This window comes from Cebus imitator, unplaced genomic scaffold, assembly GCF_001604975.1.
Source record: "Cebus imitator isolate Cc_AM_T3 unplaced genomic scaffold, Cebus_imitator-1.0 Scaffold588, whole genome shotgun sequence".
In the NCBI taxonomy this organism is placed as follows: Eukaryota; Metazoa; Chordata; class Mammalia; order Primates; family Cebidae; genus Cebus; species Cebus imitator.
The window spans coordinates 61468-75012 of record NW_016107903.1 but is presented as its reverse complement, the minus strand read 5'-3'; the positions used below and the strand labels follow the sequence as shown (position 1 = coordinate 75012).

At 48.6% G+C, this 13545-nt stretch overlaps 1 protein-coding gene across 1 annotated transcript in view; it reads left to right on the top strand.

The window, feature by feature from the left end:
• ITGB5 (integrin subunit beta 5) overlaps nt 1-13545 on the top strand; it is a 125992-nt gene that overhangs the window by 79047 nt on the left and 33400 nt on the right. Inside the window, exons 9-10 of the mRNA XM_017516448.2 lie at nt 887-1021; nt 12305-12734. Coding sequence (XP_017371937.1) covers nt 887-1021; nt 12305-12734 — 565 coding nt within the window. The remainder of the gene's footprint in view (nt 1-886; nt 1022-12304; nt 12735-13545) is intronic.

Genomic DNA, 13545 nt, shown 5'->3' with positions numbered 1-13545 from the left:
ATTCGAGGAATTTCCAGTTTCTAGCTATTGCAAGCAGTATTGCAGTAAACATTCTTGTCCATGTCTTTTTGGTGATGCATACATTTCTGTTGGGTATAATCCTGGGTGAATGCTAGGTCTGAGGCTGGCCTTAGCTTTCGTAGATATAGCCTAATGGGTTTCTATAGGGTTGCACCAATTTACACTCCCACCAGCAGGGTAGGACAGCCCCAGTTGCACTGCATCCTTTCCAACACTTGATGTTCTTAATCTTCATTTTTTCTATTCTGAAAGGTAATTTTGACCTGATTTTTGTTTGATTCACTGTCTTGAGAATACAATCCATACGTTAGATTGGATTCTCTCATTTTGTAGTTTCATACTCATGCATATGGACCTCATCTGACTGGGATAGGTATGGGTGTGAATGATAGGGTGGATTCCTGGAGAAATTGCCTGTTGAGCTGATTTTGAAGGATAATGAGGAGCCATTGTGCAAAGGATCATTACCCTGAGCACATGAAAAGGCCCAAAGCCTGGAGTGCACATGGCAAGATTGAGGAACTACATGTCTGAAGCCGAGAATGGGGATGAGAGGTGCCTCTGGAGAAGCAAGCAGGGGACAGAGCATAACCCCTTGAAGCAGATGTCATACCGCAGGTTGACCATTTTCAACTTCTCCAAGCTCACAGAGGGAGATCTCAGGCCGGGTCTCAAAAGATGTCATGTGAGTGCAGAGAGAAGGGAAAGGATGAGGGAGGGCCAGGGAACCAAGCTAACTGGCTCTTCCCTTGGCTTGGGATTCCTGAGTTACAGCAAGCCACGTGGGCATCAGAAAACCAGTGTGGGAGCACCTCAGTCATGGCTTTTATTAAATAGTTGGGCTTCATTTTCTCTCTGTGTTCAGAGTATCCGGTCTAAAGTGGAGCTGTCGGTCTGGGATCAGCCTGAGGATCTTAATCTCTTCTTCACTGCTACCTGCCAAGATGGGATATCCTACCCTGGTCAGAGGAAGTGTGAGGGCCTGAAGATTGGGGACACGGTAAGTCTCACTCCAAGTTTGTATGAACTCTTGTTAGCATTGCTCATCAGTCTTTGAGTTCTAATAACTTTGTGACTTATTGGAGTCCTTTCAGAATTAGTATTCTGTTTTCCAATTCAGCTTCCCAGAGGAGTCTCCTAAACCTACTATGTATTATGTGTTCAGAATCCCAGGTGAACTTGTTAGAGAGCCCAGTTAATAGGCAGCCCTCCGTGCATTGCCACCTAAGGCTTTCTCAAGTTGGCATTGTGACTTTGGTGTTTTAAACCATTATCCTCTTAGCTTGACACAGTTGTAATCAGGAGGAAGAGTACAGGTGGGAGTTGAAGAGACCTGGCTTTCATTCCTACTCTTCTGCAAATTGCTCTGTGCCTTGGATAATCTGACCCTCACATTTCCTTTTTGTAAAATGTAAAGAAAACCACTCCCCCCATTCTGTTTGGTAAAATAGAATGGATGACTCTACAGCAGTGGAGGACACAGACACCTTGTCCAAACTAAGTTTATTCAGCTGATGTGTGAAGATGTGTGCCTGTGCACTAAACCAAGGACTTGAGGCTGGGAGCAGGAAGGAGGATAGGTGGGTGACGAGAACACAGACAGACATGGACAGAGAGGCCAGCCAGTAATGACACATCCTCTGGAGGTCGTGCCGCTGGAAGCAGATCATGAGCTCCATTCCTGACTTGCTTTGTGGACATATTTAGTGCTCCGGAAATAGAAAATCAGTGAGGGATAATTCTCTTCCACACTTAAAATAATCTATTAAGAAACAGGAAAATTATAGAGACCTTACAAATAGATGGCTATGTCCTCTTGGCATTCATAGCACTAATGACGGCCAAGGCGGATATAAGCTGACTCATCCGCTGGCTTCAGGGAAAGGGCTTGCAAAGACAGGGAACAGTCACATGGCTGGTAGCAGTGGTCGCCACCAGCTTTTCCACATTCCACTGTAGAGCTTTTCCCATCCCCACTTTCACAACACACAGACCTACCTCTCACCCTCCCCAAATCTTACTGTGGTGCCTTGCTCCCCCAAGTAAAGTTCACAATATCATATCGAAGTTGAGAAAATGAAGGCCTCTCATGACCAGCTACCAAGGCCTTTTCTAAGACACGTTGTTTCCAAGTTTCTTTTGCTTTTAACAAACTTGAAAGAAGGGCTAATCAGGCTGTCAGATGATAAGTCATTACAAATGATGATGATTGATTGATTGATTTTTTTGGAGACCGAGTCTTGCTCTGTCACCCAGGCTGAAGTGCCGTGGTGCAATCTCAGCTCACTGCAACCTTTGCCTCCTGGATTCAAACAATTCTCATGCCTCAGCCTCCCAAGTAGCTGGGATTATAGGCTTGTACCACCACACCTGGCTAATTCATACATTTTTAGTAGAAACGGAGTTTCACCATGTTGCTCAGGCTGGTCTCAAACTCCTGGGCTCAAGGGATCCTTCCACTGCAGCCTCCCGAAGTGCTGGCATTACAGGTGTGAGCCACCGCGCCTGCCACAAATGATTACTTATGGCTTTCAACTCAGAAGACACTCACAGAACAAGGTGACATTGCTGTAACAAAACTCTCGTTCCTATCTTTCTATTTATGGGAACTTTTTTTGTGCTTAAATCTCTGCAAATGAAAAATAGAAATATAATTGATGCTGACCCCTGCATTGTTTAGCAATAATTAATGTTAGTTTACATCTGGCAGAAAGCCTCATCTCATCAAAGGGGTACTTCCAGTAAAATTTTACTGTTCAGTTTTAATAATTGTCAGAAGTTGCAGTGTATTTATGTTGTTTTCATCAATTATAATAATTACTCAATCCAGGTGATTATAAAAAAAAACACTAAAGCTTTGCAGTGACAGTACAGGATTTAAAGAGATAGGTATAAAAAATGGAATGAGGCAGAAATAGCCAAAAAGCCTCAACAACATGTAAGTGAATTCTATAGATCTGTGGGTGGAATGTTTGGTGCGGCATGTCAGGAGAGCTGAAGGATGGTGTGGGAAATATACCCAAACAAGGAACCCTTTACTTGGAGAAATAGGTATGATGGAAAAGAGATGGGAGAGGGATGGACTATTAATCTAGCATCTGCCAGCTTTCAGGAAGGCTCTTGACAATTTCTAATGACATCCTTAAAAATAAAGCAAATATTTAATAATATGTGTTGACAATAGCACAGTCAGGCACATTTGTAGCTCTCTGAGAGCGTTGATAATGCAGCCAGAGGGAGGTCTTGACTGAGGTTTCAATGTCTCTTGTCTGCTGAGTTTACCATTGGCTTGGGTTAAACTCATAGAAGACCTGCTTATCAAATGTGGGAAGGTCACAGAGCTGGAGAAAACAGCTTATCTTATAAAGCGGAAAAATGAAGATATAAATGTATTTTTTAAAATTGAGCTGGATTGAAATAATGAAGATTAATGTCTGACGTTTTAGTTCAGAATATTACTAGGATATAGGAACTTAGTTTGATAGTAAAAGAAAAGCATCTGGCAGATTATAATGGCTCAAAGGCTCAATGCAAATAAACAGTGATTAAAAAAAAAGTCTGCCAGGTGCAGTGGCTGATGCCTGTAATCTCAATACTTTGAAAGGTCAAGGTGGGAGGATTGCTTGAAGCCAGGAATTTAAAACCAGCCTGGACAATAAAATGAGACCCCCATCTCTATAGAAAATAAAAAATTAGCCGGGCATGGTGGTGTACACCTGTGGTCTCAGCTACTCAGGAGGCTGAAGCGGGAAGATAGCTTAAGCCTAGGAGTTCGAGGCAGCAGTGAGCTATGATCACACCACTGTACTCTAGTGTAGGTAACAGAGTGAGACCCCATCTCTTAAAAAAAAATAAATAAATAATGGCTGGGCACAGTGACTCACACCTGTAATCCCAGCATTTTGGGAGGCTGAGGCTTTAAAATGGTTGATTGCTTAGGCTCAGGGGTTGATTGCTAGCCTGGGCAACATAGCAAAACCCAGTCTCCCCCAAAAATACAAAAATTAGCTGGGTGTGGTGAAGAGCGCTGTAGTCCCAGCTACTTGGGAAGTGGAGGTGGGAGGATCGCTGGAGCTCGGGAAGTTGAGGCTACAATGAGCCATGATTGGGACACTGCACTCCAACCTGGGTGACAAAGTAAGACCCTGTCTCAAATAAATAAATATAAATATAAATAGCAGGCCAGGCGCAGTGGCTCATGCCTATAATCCCAGCACTTTGGGAGGCCAAGGCAGGTGGATCACCTGAGGTCAGGAGTTCGAGACCAGCCTGGCCAACATGGTGAAACCCCTCCTCTACTAAAAATATAAAAGTTAGCTGGGCATGGTGATGCACACCTATAGTCCCAGCTACTTGGGAGGCTGAGGCAGGAGAATCGCTTGAACCTGGGAGGCAGAGGTTGCAGTGAGCTGAGACTGCACAACTACACTCCAGCCTGGGTGACCAAGCGAGACTCCATCTCAAAAAATAAAATAAATAAATAAATAAAAAGTAATGCCAGTTGAAGCTGTGTTAATAGAGATATTTTGAAACCTCACATCTGAAGTTCCTTATTCAGTTATTTTTTTATTTTTAGAGACTGGGTCTTGCTCTGGTTCCCAGGCTGCAGTACAGTGGCTCGATCATAGTGCACTGTAACCTCCAACTCCAGGGCCCAGGTGATCCTTCCACCTCAGCCTCCCAAGTAGCTGGGACCACAGCTGCACCACCATGCCCAGCTAATTTCTTTGTTTTTTTTTTTTTTGCAGAAACAGAGTCTCGCTATATTGCCTAAAATGGTTTTGAACTCCTGGCCTCAAGTGATCTTCCTGCCTTGGCCTCCCAAAGTGCTGGGACTACAGGCATGAGCCACTGTGCCTAGCCCAGCCCAGTTCTTTTTTGAAAAAGAAAAGTGACAAGCAACTATCATGATGAATTGTTTAGAAACTAGGAAGGGCAAAGGAACTAATATTTGTTGATAGTAAGATTGTAAAGTCAGAACTCTTTTCAGATGTAAAAAAACTGAAGCCAATTTATGCTGTCCTAAGTGAAATGGAGAAAGTCATTCTAAATATATTGGGGTTCCTCATGGAATATGAAGTGGAAATACAGTTAGTCTTGGGAAGGACCAGAAACGATCTAGTCAGTGAGTGGTTCTGTGTTCACTAATTCCCTGTGAGGAAGACATTGTTATTCATGCTGACAGATGGGGAAGACTGAGGCACAAAGCATACAGGTACACAGCCTGTAAGTGTCGAAGGGAAAATGCAAAGCCAGGGCTTTCCGTTCTGAAGCCAGCTCCCTCACCACCTTTATCCGGCCTCTTGGTGCTCACAATTCTATTCTACCAAACCTATTTCAAAGGGCTCTACCAGCGCAAAGTATGATCCTGAGGAACAGGAGCCTCCACGGGAGAGTGCCGCTGACTGAGCCCCCCTGCACCATGTGGGGAGCCCAGCATTTGCACACTGCTGACGCACAGCCTGGGATTTGAGGATGAGCATGACCTGACCCAGCTCACCCAGCTAAGAGGCAGTGAACTCACAAGCCAAACCAAGGCCTTTCTCCATCCACACCAGGTCATCCCACTCATCCCACTCCCCATTACAGAGCAAATGGTATTTGTTAGCATGGTATAAGGATATCCAATGTGCCCTGTCCATCGTGCCCCTTAACTGTGGTGGGGGCATTACTGCTGCTGTCTGCTTCTTATAGCAGCTTTATAAGGGAGCTATTCCTTCCCCATTTTATGTATGAAAAACTAAGACTCAAAGTGGGGCCTGAGAAGCATGGCAGAACCCTCAAGCATCAGGAGCCAAGTCGGGGGCTGCTTCTGAGGCCACAGTGCATGTGTTTCCCCTATGCCTCATGCAATTTGGGAGTGACAGCTTCGAGGAAGCATACAGTGGTGTCATGGCCACTTGTGGACGGACATTCTAGTGTACAGATTTTTATTTTTGCTGGGATACCTCAGAAAAATGGGGAAACTGTCAGAGCTTAGAAATAGATTTTACATGATTTTCAAATGCCCTGAAACTCTCAGATATATCGAGATGGTTTTTAGAGCACACGAAGCAACACTAAAGGAGAAGGGAGCTTCTGCTCAGGCCGGCATGTTTTGACAGCTCTTCCTGTGGGATCGGATGGGCCAAAGCCCTGCGGGAACAGCAGGGGCCCTAGGCAAGTGTCCTGAGCTGGCCCTTTGTTTCTACTCACTGTCCCAGCGTTGTTGTCTTGCTGTCCAAAGGCCACGGTCACATGACCCCTGGTTCCACTGCAAGGACTGTGGGGTTTTTGTTTTCTGTGGATGAAGACAGGCTGGCACAGGGCAGTGGCCACTCTGCTCTTCAGAACCAGACATGATTCTGTTCACAAGGGCCACCCAGGCCAGGAGAGGCAGCTCTCTTGCGGGCCTTGGAGACAGAACTGGCTCCATCATTTGTAGTGTAGTACACAGTGAAAATATGGGTCCATGTTCAAAAATCATTAAGAATTCCAACACAGCGATCACAGAGCACTTAAGCATGGGCCCTTCTGAGTGGGGGCCCTCATGATCGCACAGGCATATGGCCCGGGAGCCAGTCCTAGAACTGGGAGCTGAGGGCTTTTCCTTTTTGAGTAAAGGGAGGGCTCTGTCAGTAACTCTGATCCCCGAGACAGAAGGGGTGCACTTACAGCTGGGACCGGTCTGATTTTCCTAAGCCTGGTGCCCAAGAAGGGAAACTTTCCATCCCTTCTCTCAGGCTGAACTGTATCCAGAGCACTGGCAGTTGGGCTCTGGCAAGCAGGGGTGCTACTGCGTGTGTGAGTGTTTCCCTCTGGACGTGTGTCCCAAAGTCACACATTTCAGAACTCGCCAGTGACTGTGCTGACATCCACTCATGCTCAGTAAGTGTTTCTCTGTGAAATCCTGTGCTCGCTCAGGATGTACAGATGAAGCTGCAGGTCAGGGGCTCAGAGTCTGGTGGAGGAAATAACGTGCAGAGGAGTCAGCCCCACAGAGGGTGACGAGCACTGTGAGAAGGCCAGGTGTGACACTGCAGGAGCCCAAGGACAAAGGCCCAGCACTGCAGAGGGGGCTGTTGGAGCCGAGGCTCAGAGCACCAGTAGGAGTTTTCCGGACATAGGAAGGATGGGTGGGCTGGTCCCATCAGTGGGCCTGGCATGTGCATTATTGGCAAGATGTGTCTGCTAGGATGTGAAGAGCATTGCCCTTTGGCCAGTGGAAAGCAGCTGATGGTGATGGCTGTGGAGGCAAGAGGAGTGGGCTGGGGATGGAGGGGAGAGAGGCTGGCTTGGGCCACAGTGGTGGAGCATACCTGCCAAACTAAGCGGTCTGGCCATCGTCTGGCAAGCGGGTTCCATTCTTTGGTGGCAGAAGTTGGGAGGACTATGGGCAGGTCAGGGGATGGAGGCGGGGGTAGGCAAGAGAGCTGAGCATAGCTGGAGGGTCTGGGGACTCCCCTGGAGAAGAGGTATTAGGAAAAGCAGGCAGGGTTCAGCTGTCATCAGGGATCTCAGTGTCTGACCTGTGGACGAGGTCACGGCCTATGTGAGGGGCAGCCTTGAGCCAGCTGGTGAGTGGCAGCCAGGTGGACCTCACCTCCTCATCATCACAGCTCCCTGCAGAGGTGGAGGGGGTGCAGGCTGTGGTTCTGTGACAACCCTGTGTGCTCTGGGTCGAGACAGATGTCTAGCAAGAAGCAGGAGAGGTGGCAGGGGCTGAGGGTCAGTCAGGGATGTCCTCAAAGAGAAATATGGCTTAAATCAAACCTTGAAAGCCCCAAATCCAATGACGTTCTCTTTCTCAGTGATTTCAGTTGTTTCCCTAATTTTCCTCCCTTTATCCTACACCAACCACCAAGAGTCAGTTTACTCAGGAACTGGCTTCAACAAATCAGTATGCAAGTGGCTGGTTGTGAGGCTAGCACGGATACCCAGCACAAAGCAGCCAGTGAACCCCATCATGGGCTTCCCACAGCACCCCGTTCCTGCTCCTGTCCACTCCCCGGGGCCCTGTAGCCTGTGCCCATCCCAGCTCCTTTTTTGTTGAGATCTGAGCAGATTTGGCATCTGCATAGGATAGCCCTGGATTTGGTGGGTTCGGTGTGGGGGGCTGGGCAGCCCTTTTGAAAGGGTACATCTGGCTAGCAGCCCCACAGGGGAACCAGAAGCATCCCAATGAAGTTCAAATAACAAGACCGGGCAGGAGGGCTGCTGTGTCTGTGACCTTCCTCTGGAATCTCAGAGCTGGTGAATGAAAGTCTCTAGGAACTGGGGAACCTTCAGTATCAGCTGAAGTCCTCAGGAATCAGGAGAGGGAATTGAAGAGGCCACATTCCAGCTGCCTTCCAGTCTCTCTGGATTCTTTCCAAATCCAGTAGGAAAAATGGAGCCTCTGAAAGGAGGGGTAAGTGAACAGATTTCCTTGCTGGTCCTGAAGTGCTTTTTATAGCACTTCCTGTGCCCAGCAGGAGCTGAGACCCAGCGGCTGAAATAGACAGAACATTCTCTGGTTATCAGGCATCTGGCTGCAGTCCAGGCTGCACAGGGCCAGACAAATAGCACCTCACTTGGACTGAAGCCTTGTCTGGGGAAGGCCTCAGAACCTGCTTGAAAGCTTGGCCCTCCTTGCTTGCCCAGCTGGGCAGACAGTGTGTGAGTGTTTCTACATGCTGGTGATCGGGTGCCGGCACTTCAGGGTCTCCCTAACCTCCCACTTTCTCCCAGGCAAACACAGACATATCAGCAAGACTCAGGAGACTTAACTCTCACTTTCATTGCTTTAACCCCAAGGCAGGCAAGTTTCCATGGGAGAAGGTTATACTCACAGGTGTGCACTCCCCACAGTCTTTCAATAAGTAAATGTCCTTGGCTCTTGGTCCAGGTCCTTCCTTTCTAGTCTATTCAGTTTCTGACCTACACATGCCTCTGTGGGGCACAGGCTTTTCATTTAACAAATCCAGCAAGTTGTAGCCCTAGGAGTACAGGGTTTCAGCTGTAATTTGAAGCAAGCTACAGGTAGCTTCAAGCATGTCACTGTTGTGGGAGCTTCAAGCAAGTAGTAAAAGGAAATGCAAGCAAGTTTCTCTCTGGACCTCAGAAGGGATGGATGGCTTTGGGCAGGCATAGTCTCCACTCCCATCCTATCTACAAGCTCAAATCATTCCCAGCCCATGACAGAAAGATGTGGAGATGCCTCTGGCCACCACTTTGGGTATCACCAACAAGTGGTCCCTTTAGTAAGCCAGGTTGGCTTCCCCCTCATACCCTGATGAGGTAGACCTCATTGTGCCTTCTAGGAGTTGATATGCTAAGGAGGGCACAGGTCCTGCTCTAGGCCTAGCCCCACTCCTCATCAGCTGTGTGACCATGACTAAATCCACTGACCCCACCGAGTATGTTTTCTCTCTGATAAAATGAGGACACTTCCTTCTGGGGCATTTGAAAGAGATACTTGTGAAAATGTCCAGCACAGTGCCTGGTACATAGTAGACACTTAGCAACTAGTAACTATTTGTGTGTGTATGTGTGTGTGTGTGTGTGTGTTTTCTTTTTGAGACAAGAACTCACTCTGTTGTCCAGGCTGGAGTACAGTGACATGATCACGGCTCACTGCAACCTCCTCCTCTCGGGCTCAAGCAATCCTCCCACCTCAGCCTTCTGAGTAGCTGGGACCACTGGCATGTGCCAAAACGCCTGGCACATTTTTTTTTTTTTGTACTTTTGGTAGAGATGGCGTTTTCCATGTTGCCCAGGCTGGTCTCGAACTCCTGGCCTCGAGTGATCCAGCCTGCCCACCTCAGCTTCCCAAAGTGCTAGAATTACAGGCATGAACCACTACGCCCGGCCTATTAGTGTTATTCTTTAACCGATTTCAGTGTCCAAGTGGATTGAATCTTCTTTCCTTACCTTGAGAGCCTCCCTGTGTCTCGAGACCTTGGAACTTAGCCTTGAAACTGTTGTTTTTGTCAATCTCTCCCCTTTGCTTCCCCGCTACTTTTCCCGCCCCACAGAGATGGAAGGTAAGGTGGCGCTAGCCCGAGGTGTCTGCAGCTGGCCTGGTCCTCCCAGTGTCTTCTGACCTGCACTCCTCTCTCTCCTCAGCTCACTTGCCCAAAAGCATCTCCTGTTGAGCCTCTTGGCTAATGCTGAGTCCTGGGCGTCTGCTGTCAAGTCCTTTGAAACAGAAGTTTGCTGCCACATAGGACTTTCTCCAGGACTTAGAGAGCAGGATCTGTCCTCCTGCTCAGTCCTATGCCCTCTCCCCGTGTCCCTAGGTGTCACAGCAACTGAGGGAGGCCTTTTGGAAGCAGTAAAGATCTCAAAGTAGTAGGGATCTGTATGTTTAGAAACAGATATTTTTAATGTTCTCAAAAAATGAACATCGTGGGCTGGGCGAAGTGGTTCACGGCTATAATCCCACTTTGGGAGGCCGAGGCGGTGGATCACTTGAGGATAGCAGTTCGAGACCAGCCTGGCCAATACAGTGAAACCCCATCTCTACAAAAAATACAAAAATTAGGCGGACATGGTGGCAGGCACCTGTAATCCCAGCTACTTGGGAGGCAGAGGTGGGAGAATCACTTGCATCCGGGAGGCAGAGGCTGCAGTGAGCCAAGATGGCGCCACTGCACTCCAGCCTGGGTGACAGAGTGAGACTCTGTCTCAAAAAAAAAAATTGTTACCTGAAGATTGTCCAGTAAAGCAAGTGAATGATGACATTTTAAAAATTAGCTTTAATGGCCAGGCACAGTGGCGCATGCCTGTAATCCGAGCATTTTTGGAGGCCAAGGCAGGTGGATCACAATGTCAGGAGATCAAGACCATCCTGGTCAATGTGGTGAAACCCCATCCTAATAAAAATACAAAAATTAGTTGGCTATGGTGGCGCATGCTTGTAATTCTAACTACTCAGGAGGCTGAGGCAGGAGAATCACTTGAACCTGAGAGGTGGAAATTGCAGTGAGCCGAGATCATGCCACTGCATTCCAGCCTGGTGACAGAGTAAGACTCCGTCTAAAAAAAAAGAAAAGTAGCTTTAGTCCAACCCAAATAATAGAATTAAGAATAGTAATAGCTGAAAGTGGTTTCTAACTCATTCTGAGCTTCAGAATGATCTGAGGAGCCTTTTGAAAAATAAAAGACATTTGGACACAGATGCGGTGAGTCCGTTTGTGGGGTGGGGTAGGCTGGGCCTCTGTCTGTTTAGGGAGTAACGGAGAACCCGCCCTGAGTAAAACTTCACTATGGCGTTTCATCAAGGCACACCAGCCACCTTTCTGTGCGTTTTCATAGACTCCATAGTGCCCTGCTCCGAGGGCCCTGCTGGGTGATTCAAACCCCACATGGCTCTCCTCAGGGGGGTGAGGAGGAGAGGGTGGGGAGTCAGGCTGTAGTTCCTGGAAGAATCAGACCAAGCCTCATCCTTGCTTTCCCTCCATCCCACCCCTCTGGGCAGCTGAGAGGCGTCCCTCCCACACTATCTGCCACCCAGCCAAGCCCACCTTGAGCCTGTGTCCAAGGCAATCTGTGAGAAGCTCCTGAGTTAGGAACACTTCCTTACATAGTCTGTATAAAAAGAAAAGGTCTGTCCCTGTGCATGGTGCATTTCATCAGTCGGCAACTCTTTTTTAAGACCTCAAGGGCATGGAAGGATTGTGAAAGATGCAGCTGTGATAAGCACTCACAGAGGAGGAATTGAGGCATGGGGGGTTTGGGGGTGTCTGAAGAGCAAGCTCTGGAGTCAGCTGAGCCCTTTGCCAGCAGGCACAGAGCCCTCTCTATGGCGGGCCAGGCAGGTGCCCTTCACCCAGCGCCCCGTGAGAGGAGTGCCACCATGCCCTTGCATCTAACATTGTGCCTGGCACAGAGGCAGTGCCCAGGAAACATTTGTCTACCGAATGACTTTTTAAATGAGCAGAGAAGAGGTATCTGCAGTGGGGCTGGGAAGAGGATAGGACAGAAGAGAAAAGAAAGGGAGAACGAGAACTGTGTGAATTGAGGAAGCCGTGTACCTTTATGCAGAGGCCCATTTCCTCAGGGTCATGAGGATGCAGAGATAATGAATGTTAAAGAATTCCCCTGTCAAATGTGAGCTCACCTGAGCATCCTCTTTTCCAAGAAGTGTGGGAGCTTGCTGGCTCTAAGGTCTCTTCCTACTCAGGCCACCTCGGTGGTTCTACCTGTGTACGCCAAGAAGGCTGGAGTTCACAGCTGCTCTTCATCAAGGACGCTGCCCCTGGGTGAACGGGAGGCCTTTGCTTGCCCCAGTCATGACGTCCCTTCTCCTCCTTCTGCCCAGGCATCTTTTGAGGTGTCAGTAGAGGCCCGAAGCTGCCCCCGCAGACACACGGAGCATGTGTTCGCCCTGCGGCCAGTGGGATTCCGGGACAGCCTGGCGGTGGGGGTCACCTATAACTGCACGTGTGACTGCAGCGTGAGGCCGAAACCCAACAGCACCAGCTGCAGCGGGACCGGGACCTATGTCTGCGGTCTGTGTGAGTGCAACCCCGGCTACCTGGGCACCAGGTGCGAGTGCCAGGATGGGGAGAACCAGAGCATGTACCAGAACCTGTGCCGGGAGGCAGAGGGCAAGCCGCTGTGCAGCGGGCGTGGGGAGTGCAGCTGCAACCAGTGTTCCTGCTTTGAGAGTGAGTTCGGGAAGATCTACGGGACTTTCTGTGAGTGCGACAACTTCTCCTGTGCCAGGAACAAGGGAGTCCTCTGCTCAGGTAAGTGCCACCAGCAAGTACTTTAGTTCTGAGCCAGGCCCAGATGCTGTTAGGACACCCTCCCAAAGCCTGCCTCTCAGTGGTGGTAGAAAGTGTCACCACCATGGCTCCCCTTGGAGAAGACAATGGGCAAGCCTTGCCAACCCTAGGCAGGAACTGGGGACTAGTGTGTGGAATACAAAAGCAGAGGGCACTGCTATAAATTATGGACTCTCAGAGTTAGGGACCAGCCTGTGGGTCATCCAGCTTACTTCCCAGTTCATGCAGGACTGGTCTGCACAGCATTCTTGACAGGTAGAGATGTTCAGCCTCTTCTTGATTGCCTCCTGGGACGGGGAGCTCACTGGGGCTGGTAGTGGCCATCTGCCTCTTAGCTATTGGATTCATATCTTGTTACTGCTCACACAACTCACAACAAACCTGGTGGCTTAAAACAATACACATTTATTCCATTACAGTTCTGGAGGTCAGAGGTCTGAAATGGATCTCATTTGGCTAGAATCAAGGTGTGCGCAGGGCTGCACACCTCCTAGAAGCTCCAGGGGAGAGTCTGTCGCAGCCTTTTCCAGTTCCTAGAGGCCACCTGTATTCTTTGGCTTGTAGCTCCTTCTTCCATTTTCAAAACCAGCAGAGTAGTATCTGCTTCTGTTGTCACATCCTTCTCGCTCTCCTGTGGACCCCTGTAGTTACAATCCCTTTCACCATGTAAGGCCACATAGTCACAGGTTCCAGGGATTAGAACGTGGACATCTTTGGGGGCTGTTATTTTTCCTGGCAGAATTCCTTTTTTTTTTTTTTTTTTTGAGACGGA